This window comes from Xiphias gladius, chromosome 15 (assembly GCF_016859285.1).
Source record: "Xiphias gladius isolate SHS-SW01 ecotype Sanya breed wild chromosome 15, ASM1685928v1, whole genome shotgun sequence".
In the NCBI taxonomy this organism is placed as follows: domain Eukaryota; kingdom Metazoa; phylum Chordata; class Actinopteri; order Istiophoriformes; family Xiphiidae; genus Xiphias; species Xiphias gladius.
The window spans coordinates 8416565-8430305 of NC_053414.1; the positions used below are offsets into that span (position 1 = coordinate 8416565).

At 41.6% G+C, this 13741-nt stretch overlaps 1 protein-coding gene across 4 annotated transcripts; it reads right to left on the reverse strand.

Moving 5' to 3' along the window:
• Positions 1 to 138: 138 nt before the first annotated feature.
• On the reverse strand, positions 139 to 13681 carry iqce (IQ motif containing E). Of its 4 annotated transcripts, none has more exons than XM_040144778.1 (22): positions 13436 to 13681; positions 13265 to 13328; positions 12779 to 12820; positions 12585 to 12630; positions 12332 to 12481; positions 11138 to 11272; positions 10886 to 10956; positions 10358 to 10471; positions 10230 to 10280; positions 10068 to 10138; positions 9910 to 9982; positions 9569 to 9609; positions 8641 to 8792; positions 7226 to 7281; positions 6882 to 7111; positions 6554 to 6661; positions 5338 to 5632; positions 5117 to 5203; positions 4439 to 4566; positions 4255 to 4340; positions 1592 to 1690; positions 139 to 1275 (listed from the first exon to the last, which is right to left on the reverse strand). In XM_040144778.1, exons 2-22 carry the CDS (start codon positions 13313 to 13315, stop codon positions 1151 to 1153), a joined length of 2211 nt encoding a protein of 736 aa, XP_040000712.1. In that variant the 5' UTR covers positions 13316 to 13328; positions 13436 to 13681; the 3' UTR covers positions 139 to 1150. The 4 variants fall into 4 exon arrangements, with proteins under 4 accessions (XP_040000712.1, XP_040000711.1, XP_040000713.1 ...); XM_040144777.1 differs by having other exon boundaries at positions 139 to 244; positions 1137 to 1275; positions 13265 to 13681; XM_040144779.1 differs by having other exon boundaries at positions 11171 to 11272; positions 13265 to 13681.
• Positions 13682 to 13741: the final 60 nt, after the last annotated feature.

Here is a 13741-nt window from a genome sequence, read left to right on the forward strand (position 1 = left end):
TCATTTTTATGTAAATGACTAAATATCCATCTAAATAGTAACTACAAGTACCTCAAAACTGTACAGTACTTGAGTAGAGATACTTAGCTTTCCAGCAAGAACCACATTAGACAACAGGAGGTTTTATTATTTAAAAAAAAAAAAAAGCATTTAATTGAATGTCTCAGAAATTAAGTTACATACATCACGTGGAAACTGCACTCCTGCACTCTTTCAGCTGAGCTTCCAACAGGTTATCATTAGTCTATTTGAGAGCACAAACATTATTGGCATTAGACGTAGTCCCTGTGTATCTTCCACTGTACTGACTGTGTGTTAAGTATTGCAGCGAGCTGATTTATAATTTATTCACAGTTTGGCTCAATAGTGCATCAGTTGAGAATCATCCCTCAATCCTACCTCAGAATCAGCCATTATTTATTAAGCATACGTGACAGATTAGCCTACGGACATTTATGTGTTACTCATATGGCATGTCAAAACATGATTCATTAATTATTTCATGCCTGTGAAATACAGAGGAATTTACAGTGATGTTGCTCACTTGGATCAGTCAGGTCAACAGAAATTAATGCATTTACTGCTGTAATTGTAATCTGAATATCCGTGCAGTAGACACGTTGGTAAAGAAAATAACCACTGAGAATATTTGGCTCAAAATGACAAACCACGAGCATAACAGATCAAAATGAATAGGAATGTTCATTTCCTGTCCACGAGTGCTTTTTCCTCCACTTTGACAATAAATCCCCGACCTTCTGGTCCAAGCGTTTAAACACTAAACTGGGTGATTATTCAGTCAAGACTCTGGAGGCTTCGACGTATTGTGACAGTATCCTAAATAAGAGCATGATCAAAGCAAAGTGCTGATGTGCCCTGTCATAAAAGATCCTGCACCTGACTTCCCAAAATATTCTGGTTATTACTGTGGGAGAAGCTCTTGCAGATGACAAAATAGGCAAATATTGGAATATCCCGGCCACCCTTTGCAGGTTCAATAAGAACTTGGATAAAAACATGGCCATTTAAGCCTCACATTTGGGCTCTGAGTAGAAACACGGGCAGAAATTTTTCCTACATACACTCTCTTTCTCTCTCTCTCTCTCACACACACACACACTCTCACACTAACTCACACAGCTCAGGAGATCTATAAGATGAAGACTTCTCTGCTTCTCAGAGGACGTGATGGAGAGACAATGATATCATCAGAATCATCAGAATCGACTGCAGCGGCTGCTCCAGACTCAGCTGTGCAATGGAGCTCTGTTTGTTCTAAAAGGAGATATACAGGTATACCTGTGACCAATTGCCTGGGCATCATTTGAATTAACTACATTCAGTCTACAGAGCCCTAAAAAGCAATTTTGCATTTTTACATGCGTATATTTTACCATTTTATGAAGATTTGGCTCTCATTTCACCATATTTCCCTCCAGCAAACATTTTATTACAGTGTCAGAAAATCAAATACGCTTTAACTATACATACAGACACATCAGCAAATACTAAATAGGGGATGACCCAGAGATTTGATGTGCTTTTAACCGAAAAAGCACAATAAAACATATGTCCCCTCTCTCTCTCTAACCTTTTGTGGGTGTCATCCTGGAGGCTTGAGTGCCAGAGACAGGCTCTGGGTCTTCTTCATCACCCTGCTTTTTTTCGTCGTTATGGAGGGATGCAGCACCTTCACAACAAACCAACACATAAAGATATACATATTAGAACTTTTACAGGAACAAAAGCGAAGGTGGTGAAGTCCAAAATCTCTCAGTGAAGCCCACAGCACATCAAATGGAGGGGCGGTCTGTAAACATGCAGGGAAAACTGGTGACATCGCTGTTCTACTCTATGCACCCATCGGCTGTCAACCTATTAGAAAGTCAGGGAGATTTTGGGGGGGGGGGGGTGGCAGTGGTCAGACTGAAGCTTAGGACTGGGTTCTGGAGCACGGGCAATTTTAGATTTCTAGGGGTCATGCGAGGTAACGACATTACTGGTCGACAGGGCTGCTGAGTGCCTTCATCAGTCTTTGGGAGGAAGCTGTCAAAGTTCTGGCCAGTGCACCCTGGAATTAGATCAGTGTGCCAGCGAGATCCGTATCTACTCATTAACGTGTCAGGGAAATACATGGTGAGCTGAGGTTGAGAGCAGGGCGATGCCTTGGTGTTGCATACTCAACGACCGGAAAGCCTGAAACCATGACTGACACTCGAGTGGTTGTATCGATGGCGGGTTTCCTGTCAAAGTCACATGCCCTTCTGCATCTCCAATGTAAAGAAATCCCATATTATAAAAGAAAACACTGTTAATCGTGACTATAAAGGGGAAATTCACACACATATATGGCACAGAGGCATTAAATGCATTCACCGAAAATAGTAGGTGTATGGCATACGCACAAAAACACAATTGTAATAATGTGTTTGAGCTACATGGTAATGGGATAGGGTAAGATAGAGGAGCAGAAAGTTCACCCATACGAACTATGTTTATTTGCTTTGGCTTTATTCTGTGCGTTTGTTCTTATAGACAATGAATATTAGATCACAAAAGGTGTCGTAAAGCAGAGCCCTACCTGTTCTGCTGGGTGTCGGCGAGCTCTTCTTGAGTACCAGCGTGGGCAAACTGTTTCCCACTGGAGAAGGCACAGAGACCCTGAGCTAATGCACAAACACACAGACACACACACACAACACTGAATTATGTTCTGTATATCTGAGCGACTTTTTTTTCCTCTTTCTCTCTTGTATGAGTCACCTCTCTATGACAAGACTACACGAGCCAGGCTGGGTGTCCCCTGAATTCTGAACTGTATCGCCGTCAATATGAACCCGTATCAGATCTCCACCTACAGAGATTGCCACTCCATACGCTGCGGTTTGTTGCTCCGACAGCCTGAATAAGCGGGATGAGGAAGAGGGCATGAGCAAAGGGAGAGGAATACAGGAGAAGAAGGGAAGTTCAGCAGGTCAGATCAAGAGATAGAACATACCAGGTGAAGAGACAGCAGGAGATTTACAGTAGCTCACAGAAAATGCTTTTTAGGAGCCATCTGTTAAGGTTTGTTTAACTTCAAGCAACTCCGATTTATTTCCTACAATCCTAAATAATGAGTCTCTAGTGGGACTTTAGAACTTTCCTTGCACATTTCTAGAGTTGAAGTCCTACACACTTCTGATCTGGGAGGGTGGGAGATATTTAATTCCAATCCTTCCCTCTTGATACCACTTCACAAGCTTCTGTAACTAAGGTCAGCGTACAAAAACACAATTGTAATAATGTGTTTGAGCTACATGGTAATGGGATAGGGTAAGATAGAGGAGCAGAAAGTTCACCCATACGAACTATGTTTATTTGCTTTGGCTTTATTCTGTGCGTTTGTTCTTATAGACAATGAATATTAGATCACAAAAGTGTGCGTGAGCCCTACCTGTTCTGCTGGGTGTCGGCGAGCTCTTCTTGGTACCGGCGTGGGCAAACTGTTTCCCACTGGAGAAGGCACAGAGAACCCTGAGCTAATGCACAAACACACAGACACACACACAACACTGAATTATGTTCTGTATATCTGAACGACTTTTTTTTTTTCCTCTCTCTCTTGTATGAGTCACCTCTCTATGACAAGACTACACCGAGCCAGGTGTCCCCTGAATGCAGACTGTATCATCGTCAATGAACCCACATCCAAGTCTCCACCTACAGAGGATGCCTCATCGCTGCGGTTTGTTGCTCCGACAGCCTGAATAGACGGGATGAGGAAGAGACAGAGCAAAGGGGAGAGGAGAACAGGAGAGAAGGGAAGTTCAACGGGTGAGATAGAGATAGACATGGGTGAAGAGACAGCGGGAGATTACAGTAGGCTCACAGAAAATGCTTTTTAGAGCCATCTATTGGTTGTTTAACTAAGCAACTCCGATTTATTTCACCACAAGTCTGTAAATAATGATCTCTAGTGGGACTTCCTTTTTGCATTTCTAGGTTAGTCTACACTTCTGATCTGGGGGGTGGAGATATTTTAATTCCAATTCTTCCCTCTTGATACCACTTCACAAAACTGCTAACTAAGGTCCAGCATTACAAAACACAATTGTAATAATGTGTTTGAGCTACATGGTAATGGGATAGGGTAAGATAGAGGAGCAGAAAGTTCACCCATACGAACTATGTTTATTTGCTTTGGCTTTATTCTGTGCGTTTGTTCTTATAGACAATGAATATTAGATCACAAAAAGTGTGCGTGAGCCCTACCTGTTCTGCTGGGTGTCGAGCGAGCTCTTCTTGGTACCGGCGTGGGCAAACTGTTTCCCACTGGAGAAGGCACAGAGAACCCTGAGCTAATGCACAAACACACAGACACACACACACAACACTGAATTATGTTCTGTATATTTGAACGACTTTTTTTTTTTCCTCTCTCTCTTGTATGAGTCACCTCTCTATGACAAGACTACACCGAGCCAGGTGTCCCCTGAATGCAGACTGTATCATCGTCAATGAACCCACATCCAAGTCTCCACCTACAGAGGATGCCTCATCGCTGCGGTTTGTTGCTCCGACAGCCTGAATAGACGGGATGAGGAAGAGACAGAGCAAAGGGGAGAGGAGTACAGGAGAGAAGGGAAGTTCAACGGGTGAGATAGAGATAGACATGGGTGAAGAGACAGCGGGAGATTACAGTAGGCTCACAGAAAATGCTTTTTAGAGCCATCTATTGGTTGTTTAACTAAGCAACTCCGATTTATTTCACCACAAGTCTGTAAATAATGATCTCTAGTGGGACTTCCTTTTTGCATTTCTAGGTTAGTCTACACTTCTGATCTGGGGGGTGGAGATATTTTAATTCCAATTCTTCCCTCTTGATACCACTTCACAAAACTGCTAACTAAGGTCCAGCATTACAAAACACAAAACAGCACAAGCATCATTTTGTGGATACTTTATTTTTCTTTATGACAGTGGCCAATAGTCTAAAAAGTACCTGTGATATTATTACTAAGAGGGATACGGATGGAATACCACACCTAAATATGAGGATTCTGGTGTGTGACAGGATTTTTGCCGCTGTACTGCTGTACAGTGACTGTGTGGAAGTGTTTTGTGTGGGTGAAACCTTGTTCTGCGTGTCTTTCAGCAGGTCCTTGAGCTGCGACTCTCTGAGGAGATGGCCTCTAAATGCTGACTGCATCATCACAGTGTCCTTAAGATAGAATGCGAAGAAATGGAGATACAGTAGAAAGAGGAATCTGGGACACAGTGTCTGGACATCGTTTTATGTAATATTTCTCGCACACGTCAATAACTTCTTTTACATAACTATTTTGTGTTACATACCCTATTTCTGTGCTCCCTCCAGTTTGTCTGGATGATCCTTGCGGCTTTCTCCCTTTCTTTATGTTGCGTTCTTACACTCCTCTTCTTCTCTACATCTCTACCCAAATCTTCATCTCTTTCCCCCTCCTTCTCTCTACCTCCAGTGTCCCTCTCCTCTCCCTCCTTCAGACCTGATCTGCCCAGATCCTCCTCATGGTCCAATGCCGTTGTGGCGGAGAGCTCAGCTTGGGCAGGTTTGTTGATTTCGTCGTCCTCCAGAGTTCGGATCCTCGCCAACAACTGCTCCAACTCCTGTCTGAGAATCACACACACACGTAAACAGTCCATAAACAGACGACAAAATGCAACTAGCAGCCACAGTGGATGTCCTCTAACAGTCAGCAATTAGTGAACTAAGGCTCTCTAAACCATGACTTTAGTTGTGAGCTAACTATACAATTTAGTTTTTGACAAGGGAACCTATTTGAATCACCCATGCAAGAGATGAGATTTGATTTTAGGCAATGGCAGCATGGTAGCAAGCACATGCTATGTGCTGGTTATCATCACATACTAACCCTCACTGTTTTAACCATATCTGACTTGCACACCAGCTAACGAGTTTAGCATAAGCTAGCATTAGCACTGGCTAGCAGTTGCATGGTAGACAGCCTGTGGACTTGTCAGTTAGCTAGTTTGTTTAGGTTAAACAAACTGTAAAAGTGACTTTTTCCAGCTGACCATACTTTGGAGCATGTACAGTATGTAGAGCAAACAACTCTTCTTTATTATTTAATTTATTTAGAATATTAATTAGACCATCCACAACTGTCAAATCCGTTTCAGTCATCTCTGTTTCTTGCCTGGATGTTATATATTTAACCATTATTTGCATGAAAACAATTCCCAGGTGGAAATTTATGATAATGCCAACTTTGTGTTTGCTGGGACATTTTTGATGGAACTACAAAGCCTCCGTATGACAAACGCATCAGCTATGAGCTCTACAATTGGCACACGTAATCCCCATTAAAACTAATGTTTCAAATGTAAATCCATAGTCCATCCATGGCTTGAGAAAGTTTTTGATGGAAACAGCAACATAACATTCAAAGACCATGAATATATGGATGACTCTGATCAGAAGACCATGTAAAAGCCTTTCTGAACCTTGTGAATTTCAAGCTCACAAATAGTAGCGATACAAAAATGTTGCATTTCAGTGAGTAAAACATACTTATGCTGCTCTCTCTCTTTGTCCCGTTCATTTGTTTGTTCAGCCTTCCAACTTTCTGTTTCTTTTTCCAGTTCTTCTCTTTCTGTCCTAAATTGTCTCAGTTCATCCCTGAAAAACACAAAACAGATTTAGTCTCGCAAACAAAGTACAGTAACTTTTTGCTCATAGCCACTGTTACTGATGCGATAAGATGGTTCAGCTCCTCATAGTCTGGTAAACCCTGTTAAACACTTTGTTCAACTGGTATATTCTATGACTTTGAATGATTAAGATTTACAATGGGAATGAGAAGATGTATATATTGTACATTATGTTGCTGCTCACTCACTCTTTACTTGACAGCATCTCTTGAAGCTCCACCCTTTCCTTCTCCAATTGGCTGAGGCGTTCTCTCAGATCTGAAACCTCCTCCCCTTCTTCAGTGATCGTTCCCACAGAGACCACTGCCTCTGTTGCCATGGCAAACCCCAGAATCTCAGTGGGCGTGGCCTGGATCTCCCGATCCAATCGGCAGCTGCGCTCTGCTGGGTGGGCGTGTCTTCGGCTGTCCTCCGGCCTCTGATAAAAGGAGAGAGGAGTCTGTCTGTGATGAAGCTGTAATCTCTAAAACCTCAGTCCAACGCAGATGACGGCATTTGTTTACATGAACAACTATTTACAGTTTCCTCTCACCTTCTCCACTTCCAACAACCTTCGCAGCAGTCGCTGTTTACTCCACTCTCTGTAACCTAGGGAACATAATCACACATAAGACATACATTTTTTCATCTGCATTACAGTACAGAATATAACACCACAGTGATGTTACGTACTTTAATTCAGGGTTGAGGACTGGTTAGGACAGCAGCAAAACATAATTTTTCATGATGTATTAATCTACATATTATTTCCTCCAGTAGTCGATTTATCATTTGGTCCGTAAAATGTCACAAAATAGTGAAAAAATTCCCATCACAATTCCCCAACGCCCATGTTGACGACTTCAAATCGCTTGTTTTGTCCGACCAGTGCACCAAAAACATAAAAATATTCAGTTTACTGTTATAGAGGACAATGAAAGCGATTAATCGACAGATCGTTTCACCTCAGAAATGAATCCCTTCCAATTCTATCTTAACAACCCACTTACATAGAACTCAAATAACTAAACAGACTTTTATAGGACGTTGAAAACACTAAATTACCTGATGTTTTCCTAATTTTGTTTCTGTTGATCACTGTTAATTAATTTAATGCAAAAATAAATCTAAGGAAACTTAGATTTATTTGACCTAATTTATGATAGCTGTTTTTTATTTTTGTTTGTACTTTACTGTATTTGCACTGCTCCTAATATACCATTCACACTACTCATTCATTCACCAAAAAACAAAACAAAAACAAACGCACAAGCACGAATACAAAAAGTATTACTACTACCATATTTTTTAGGGTGGCCAATATAGATAATATTATATTATATTATATTATATTATATTATATTATATTATATTATATTATATTATATTATATTATATTATATTATATTATATTATATTATATTATATTATATTATATTATATTATATAAGAAAGAAGTAAGAAAGAAGTAGCCCAGTTTCCAATAAAGTTGAGTTTTCTGATGAGACAAAGAGCTTAAAACTATCCACTAATGCAATCAATCTGTAAAATACATTTGAGTATATTTCTCTAACTAAGATACTGTATGTACAGTCACTCAAAATCTTATACCTTCCTGTGTATGGAATAGAGTTTTCAAATTGTCGTAAATTGAACCCAGCTTTCGAGATTATTGGCACATCACAAAACTGTAGGCACGTAAAACAGTAAGTTTCCACAATGTTATCCTGACTTTACACGCTCTGAGATCACTGCACCTCACAATCTCACGCACAGCAGAACAGGGAAGGAAGTAAACCTACAAAGCTGAAGTGAATCGGGTAGAGGGTGTCACGTTTAGAGGGGGTACGGCAAGAGTACAACTAGAAACTGATTAAAGGAATAAATGAAGTAAATGTCTCCAATCCGGTTGCTTGAGGAAGCACTGGGACTGGCATGTCAGTGTGATTTTGTGTGTGGGAAAAAGACCTTTGATTCCTTCTGCAGGACTGTCAGTGTTGAGTTCTTCTCGGAGTGTTACGTTCTCCTGTTGAAGCTGCTTCAGGTTCTCGGACAGACGATGAACCGTGGAGCTTAAAGCTTTCTGCTGCCTCTGGGAGCATTTACTCTCTGCTCGACTACTGCAGACAGAACGAGACAGAGGGAGGGGGCGATTTCATGAGAAAGACAGAATTAAAAAATGTACGGATGATAGGATTTTTAAACATTTATCACAAATCCTCCAACTCTATCCTTTGACTGATCTGTGACCCTGGCTATCCTTTACATCCAGGATTAACGTCTCTGTCCTGCAGGTTTTTTTCACCACTCTATGAAACGGACTGTCAGTTCCTCTCTATCTTCCTACATGCTGATGAAGGGGGAGGAAAGTGACTGCCTCGATCTTCTGTGCCTGAGTAACGAACACACCGTCAACCTATGTTTACCAAACGTATACATAACTGATAAAGTTGTCAAATTTCAGTTCAGTGAAAGTGAAGTATGCATTATTTATCCTGTAGATTTTGCAAGATAGTGAGTTGTAATTTTACAAGACTTTTCCTTATTTGTTGACCTTATAATGATTTAATGTAGGTACCAACCCTCACTCAAAAACCTACCATCATATTAAAGAACAAGTCACAACCAAATTCAGCTATAGGGTTCCAAAAATCCTAAAATATTTGCACAGTAACCATATAGTAATCCTGTTTATTATAAGATAGAAGCCCATGATCACTCTTATACCACAACATTGTCTGACCCATGTCAGACTGACACAAACAAAGGTTTATTCAGGGTTCCTGTATCAGGCCACAAGGGATAAGTTGTTAAAACTTCCTGTGAAACCAAAAGTCTACTCACAAAAATATACACGATACTTAAGCCTGATCCTGGTGTTTTCAGTCATGAGTACCTTTTCTCCGAAGCTTCAAGAAGCATCTTCAGTCTCTGGATCTGAGAGACGGGGCACACAAACACACGCATTAGGTGAGATTTCCATTTCCACGGCTGAACTCACTTTTGAGACCAAAGCAAACATGATGATACTTTCACAGAACCAGAAACACAGAGTGGTCAAGGAACAATTCTTTCAACCAGACACTACTTATAGTGTCAGCTTCTGTCATTCATTGGTGGTTGTTTCGGGTGTTCCGCTTTGTAAACTCTATAAAAGAGTTTTTTTTTCCCTTTAACTTTCAGGTGGAAAAAAATAACAAAACCCAGAATTTCTGTATTTAGAGACATTGAAGTTACCTCTTCAAAGTAAGTTTCTACTGTGATCTTCAGCTCCTCCAAGTTAGTGGTCCTCAGCTCACTTTGCAGTTTACTGGAATAATAGGGAATAAACGAAACATTGTGCTGATTCACAATTGGAAAACGTGGAATGATGTATAGATGGGCTGACATGTCACCTCAGGACATTTTCTTTCTCTCTACACTGCTGCTCCAACTTCAGGATTCTCTGCTTCAGCCCGTTGAGAACCTTGAAAGACAGAATCAGTTTATTAAGCCTGTTTGAGCTGCAGCCTAAAAATAATCTCTGGTATTTTCAGAAACAGACTGGACACACTAACCACACTCCCTTCTTTCTTCTTATCCACCAAACTGCGAGTATACTCAGATCCCTATAGACAAAGATCATACAGTTTTTAAGGTTTTAAAGTTTCTATGACAAATATCAGAAGCCATTTAATGATCGTACTTTAGTGGGATCCAACAGTTCTTCTATCTGTTTCTCTCTTTTAGCATTATCTTCCTCCAGGCGGCGTAGTTTCACTCTCATTTGCTGGTTGTCAGACTTCTGCGCCTGCAGACTCTGCAAAGAACAGACCTACTGATTAATCACAAATTAAGAAAGGCATAAAAGGAAAGAGTCCATATGCAAATACTGATTTGACAAATCTGAATAAACTAAAAAATGCCAAAAATTGTCAATCCGTGTAAGGAAAATTGTCTTAAACCCCTTTTCCCTTTTGTAGAGTAATAGTGGTTTGAGTCAGCTACAGAGCAGCACACTGGAACTGGTAGGCATTCAGTGCACTGTTCAAGGCCATTTCAGCAGACCAGAGATGCACACGTCACGTTACACTGCCGCTCGATTGCCCAACCCTCCTGCAGAAGCGAACTCTCCCACCCCGCTGCTGCTGTCAACACCACCCTGATGCATGATAGTTTGTTCTATCAATGGGCTTTTTTCTTCATACACATCACAGATTTCATAACTCTATACCTTCTTGAGGCGAATGATCTCATCATACATGTCCTCCTTCTCCCTGTAGTCCCCTGTGCCGAAGGAGAAGCCTGCAACACATTGGGGCAAATGGGGAGACGGTACACAGTCACACAAATGCACTTCAAATACATTCTCACCTTGCAGGTATGAGACAACTGATGGCGATGAGATCATGTCGCTTTCGGCTTCTGACTCCCATCCTGAGCAAACTGCTCTGGTTGGCAAAAAAAAAAAAACCCTGACCTTTACCTTCGCCACTGTCACACCTACACATCCTCTCACCATTGGAAGCAGGGTGGAGATGTTTGTGCTTCCTCATGCTCAAGGTGTGTTTGAGAAGCTCCGGCGTGACGTCGCACTCTGACCTCAGCATCTGGGACAGATCTGGAAAAAGAGGAAGACGGAGAGAGGGTCAGAACACCGAGATTTTTTATGCTTCTGTACAATTTCATTACTGTATGTTTTTTAAACACCTTTTTTGAAAAAGATATTTATATTTATTTATTACTATCAATCAATTCCACATATAGTTTTTAAGCTTTGATTTTTTTGTTTTTTTATTTCTACGCTTATCAATTGTGTATTTGTTGACCTGGATGGTGAGTTACTGCATACAGGTGCCCTTTGTTGGGATAAAGAAAGTTGTACTGAATTGAATAGAGATATTATCCAACACCCATCAATACTGCATCTGACTCTCACTTAACACCTTTTGGGAACACTTTATAGCCTGTGCTGAAGCTCTGCTAATGCAGTTTTATAACAATGGATCGAATGACTAGTATGCATAGTGCAACTCTATGGAGCTTTTTAGTCTGTTTCAGCTCCTTGTTTTGGTTGAGCAGCCTGCAAATTCTGCTCTTAACGACGTTTCCTGCAGAAGGTAGACATTTTCAAAAAAACAAAAAAAAAAACACTATAAACGCTGATTTACACACTTTAACCTACCTGTCCTGCACCAAATACCTGACAAAGCTAGCGACTAGCTAGTGAACATAGAGGATCATCTAGAAAGCTAAAGACACAGATATTAACTTTAGTAATGGATAGGGACCAAACGAGGGCTAAAAGAAGACTGGATATTGGACTTGCATTCCGTAGCTGGACTAAAACACAATTCCAAATGAATGCTAATGTTACTCAGTAACAGGGATTTGTTAACATGTCAGCTGTAAGAGCCTTGTAAAGAGATCAGTCAGTGTCATAGTGAAATCCCAGAAAGACCAAGCCAATTGGAATATTTTTGTAACACTTGCAGAGTTGCTTATCATCACTTTCTGAAAGACATCAGTCCTGAGCAGGACACCTACAAAGTCAGCAAACCAGTTATTAACTGAACAAACACTCTGAGAGTCTCACTTCTATCCATCTCTCTTTCCATCTCAGGCTCAGCAGCCACTAAATCAGCCATCCCTCCTGAGGTTGTGTTTATATGGCGCCTACCATGACCGTTGCTGAGGGATGTGAGACGAGCTGAGCCCATCTCCCCAGTCGTTTCCCCTCTGGTGTCCCCCAGGGACGCCCTCGGTAGTCTCCAGGCAGCCACTGCTGCTCTTCTGGGGTTCACGTTCAGGCTGGAGAGGTATGGAGACCCTACATGTATACCAACGGCGTATAAACAATCACGGGGATTTGGAAAGCGAGCTTGTCACAGTATCTGCAAAGATTTGCCACAGAGCAGCTGAGCGGGTCTTACTTGGAGAAGGAGGAGGCTTCCCAGAAGATCGTTTCCTCCTGGTCCTCTGATAAAGGACAAAAACAAGGTGTTGAAGCAGAAGGAATGTTTCTTAAACTGAAGTCCTATGAACAACAATACACATCTGAAGCAAAACATCAACCCACGAATAAACATACAGAGACATCATTAACAACAGGAGCGGATTTGTTTACCTTTTCCAGAATATCAGCAGAGAAAGAGAAGCCATCCTCAACCTAGGTTGGACAGAGGCGAGAGGCAAGGGTGTGTGTGTGTGTGTGTGTGTGTGTGTGTGTGTGTGTGTGTGTGTGTGTGTGTGTGTGCGTGTGTGCGTGCGTGTGTGCGTGCGTGCGCCAATGAGAAGAAGTGAGAGAGATAAAAACATTTTTATTAAAAAAAGATTCCAATTTCAGGATTATTTTCAAATGTTTAGTCTGTGTGTCATTTGAGTCCGTCAAACTAAAAATCAACCCCAGAAAGCAGCAGCCCCCCCCACCCCACCCCACCCCCCGCAAACAAACCAGAAGAATTTGATTGAAATGCTCACAACACATAGCCAAGAAGATAAATGTTACAACTACAGGCTTCAAATAAGAAGGACACACTTACAAATGAACATGTTTAAAGACTCGGGGACAAAGTCCGCTGTGTTTTTAACCTCACTAAAGCTAAGGACTCACCAGCTCCTCGCAGTCTTCATCTGTTTGAACATCACTCGCCTCCAGAGACATTTTAGCAGTTGCGCTAAACATCGCGGTAGAACAAACGTTACGTTAAGTTGGAAAAATTGACTTCCTCCGTGTGTGGCACTCTCATTTTTTTTTCTCCCCCCTCAAACTCAAGCGGCTCACTTCAGGTTTCCCCGCTTGCTAGTAGTAGTAAAAACACGGGGCAACAAAAGAGACGTTAGCTATGCTACAACGCGAAATGTCCCTCCACAACCCTGCGGATTCTCCACGTAACGGGCCGGTGGTGCGGCGACAGACGCAGTTGACCATAGCTTCCCGAAAATCCGTTAAAACGCTGTCTCCTCTCCGGGCAGATGTTACTGTTTTCACATGAGGGCTGCGAGATTGAGTCGTCTAGCAACCAGGCAGCTGTTAATGAGCTGCGTTAAACTGGCTAGAAAGAGTCGGAGCGCTACCGGAAACTACGTG

Excerpts from the sequence above, each read along its gene's own strand:
- iqce (XM_040144777.1), bottom strand. The coding sequence starts at position 13,336 with ATGTTTAGCGCAACTGCTAAAATGTCTCTGGAGGCGAGTGATGTTCAA. Across the intron at positions 10,139-10,229 it reads AGAAGAAAGAAGGGAGTGTG|GTTCTCAACGGGCTGAAGCA; the intron begins GTTAGTGTGTCC and ends CTGTCTTTCAAG. Across the intron at positions 4,341-4,438 it reads TGTAGTCTTGTCATAGAGAG|CTCAGGGTTCTCTGTGCCTT; the intron begins GTGACTCATACA and ends TTTGTGCATTAG.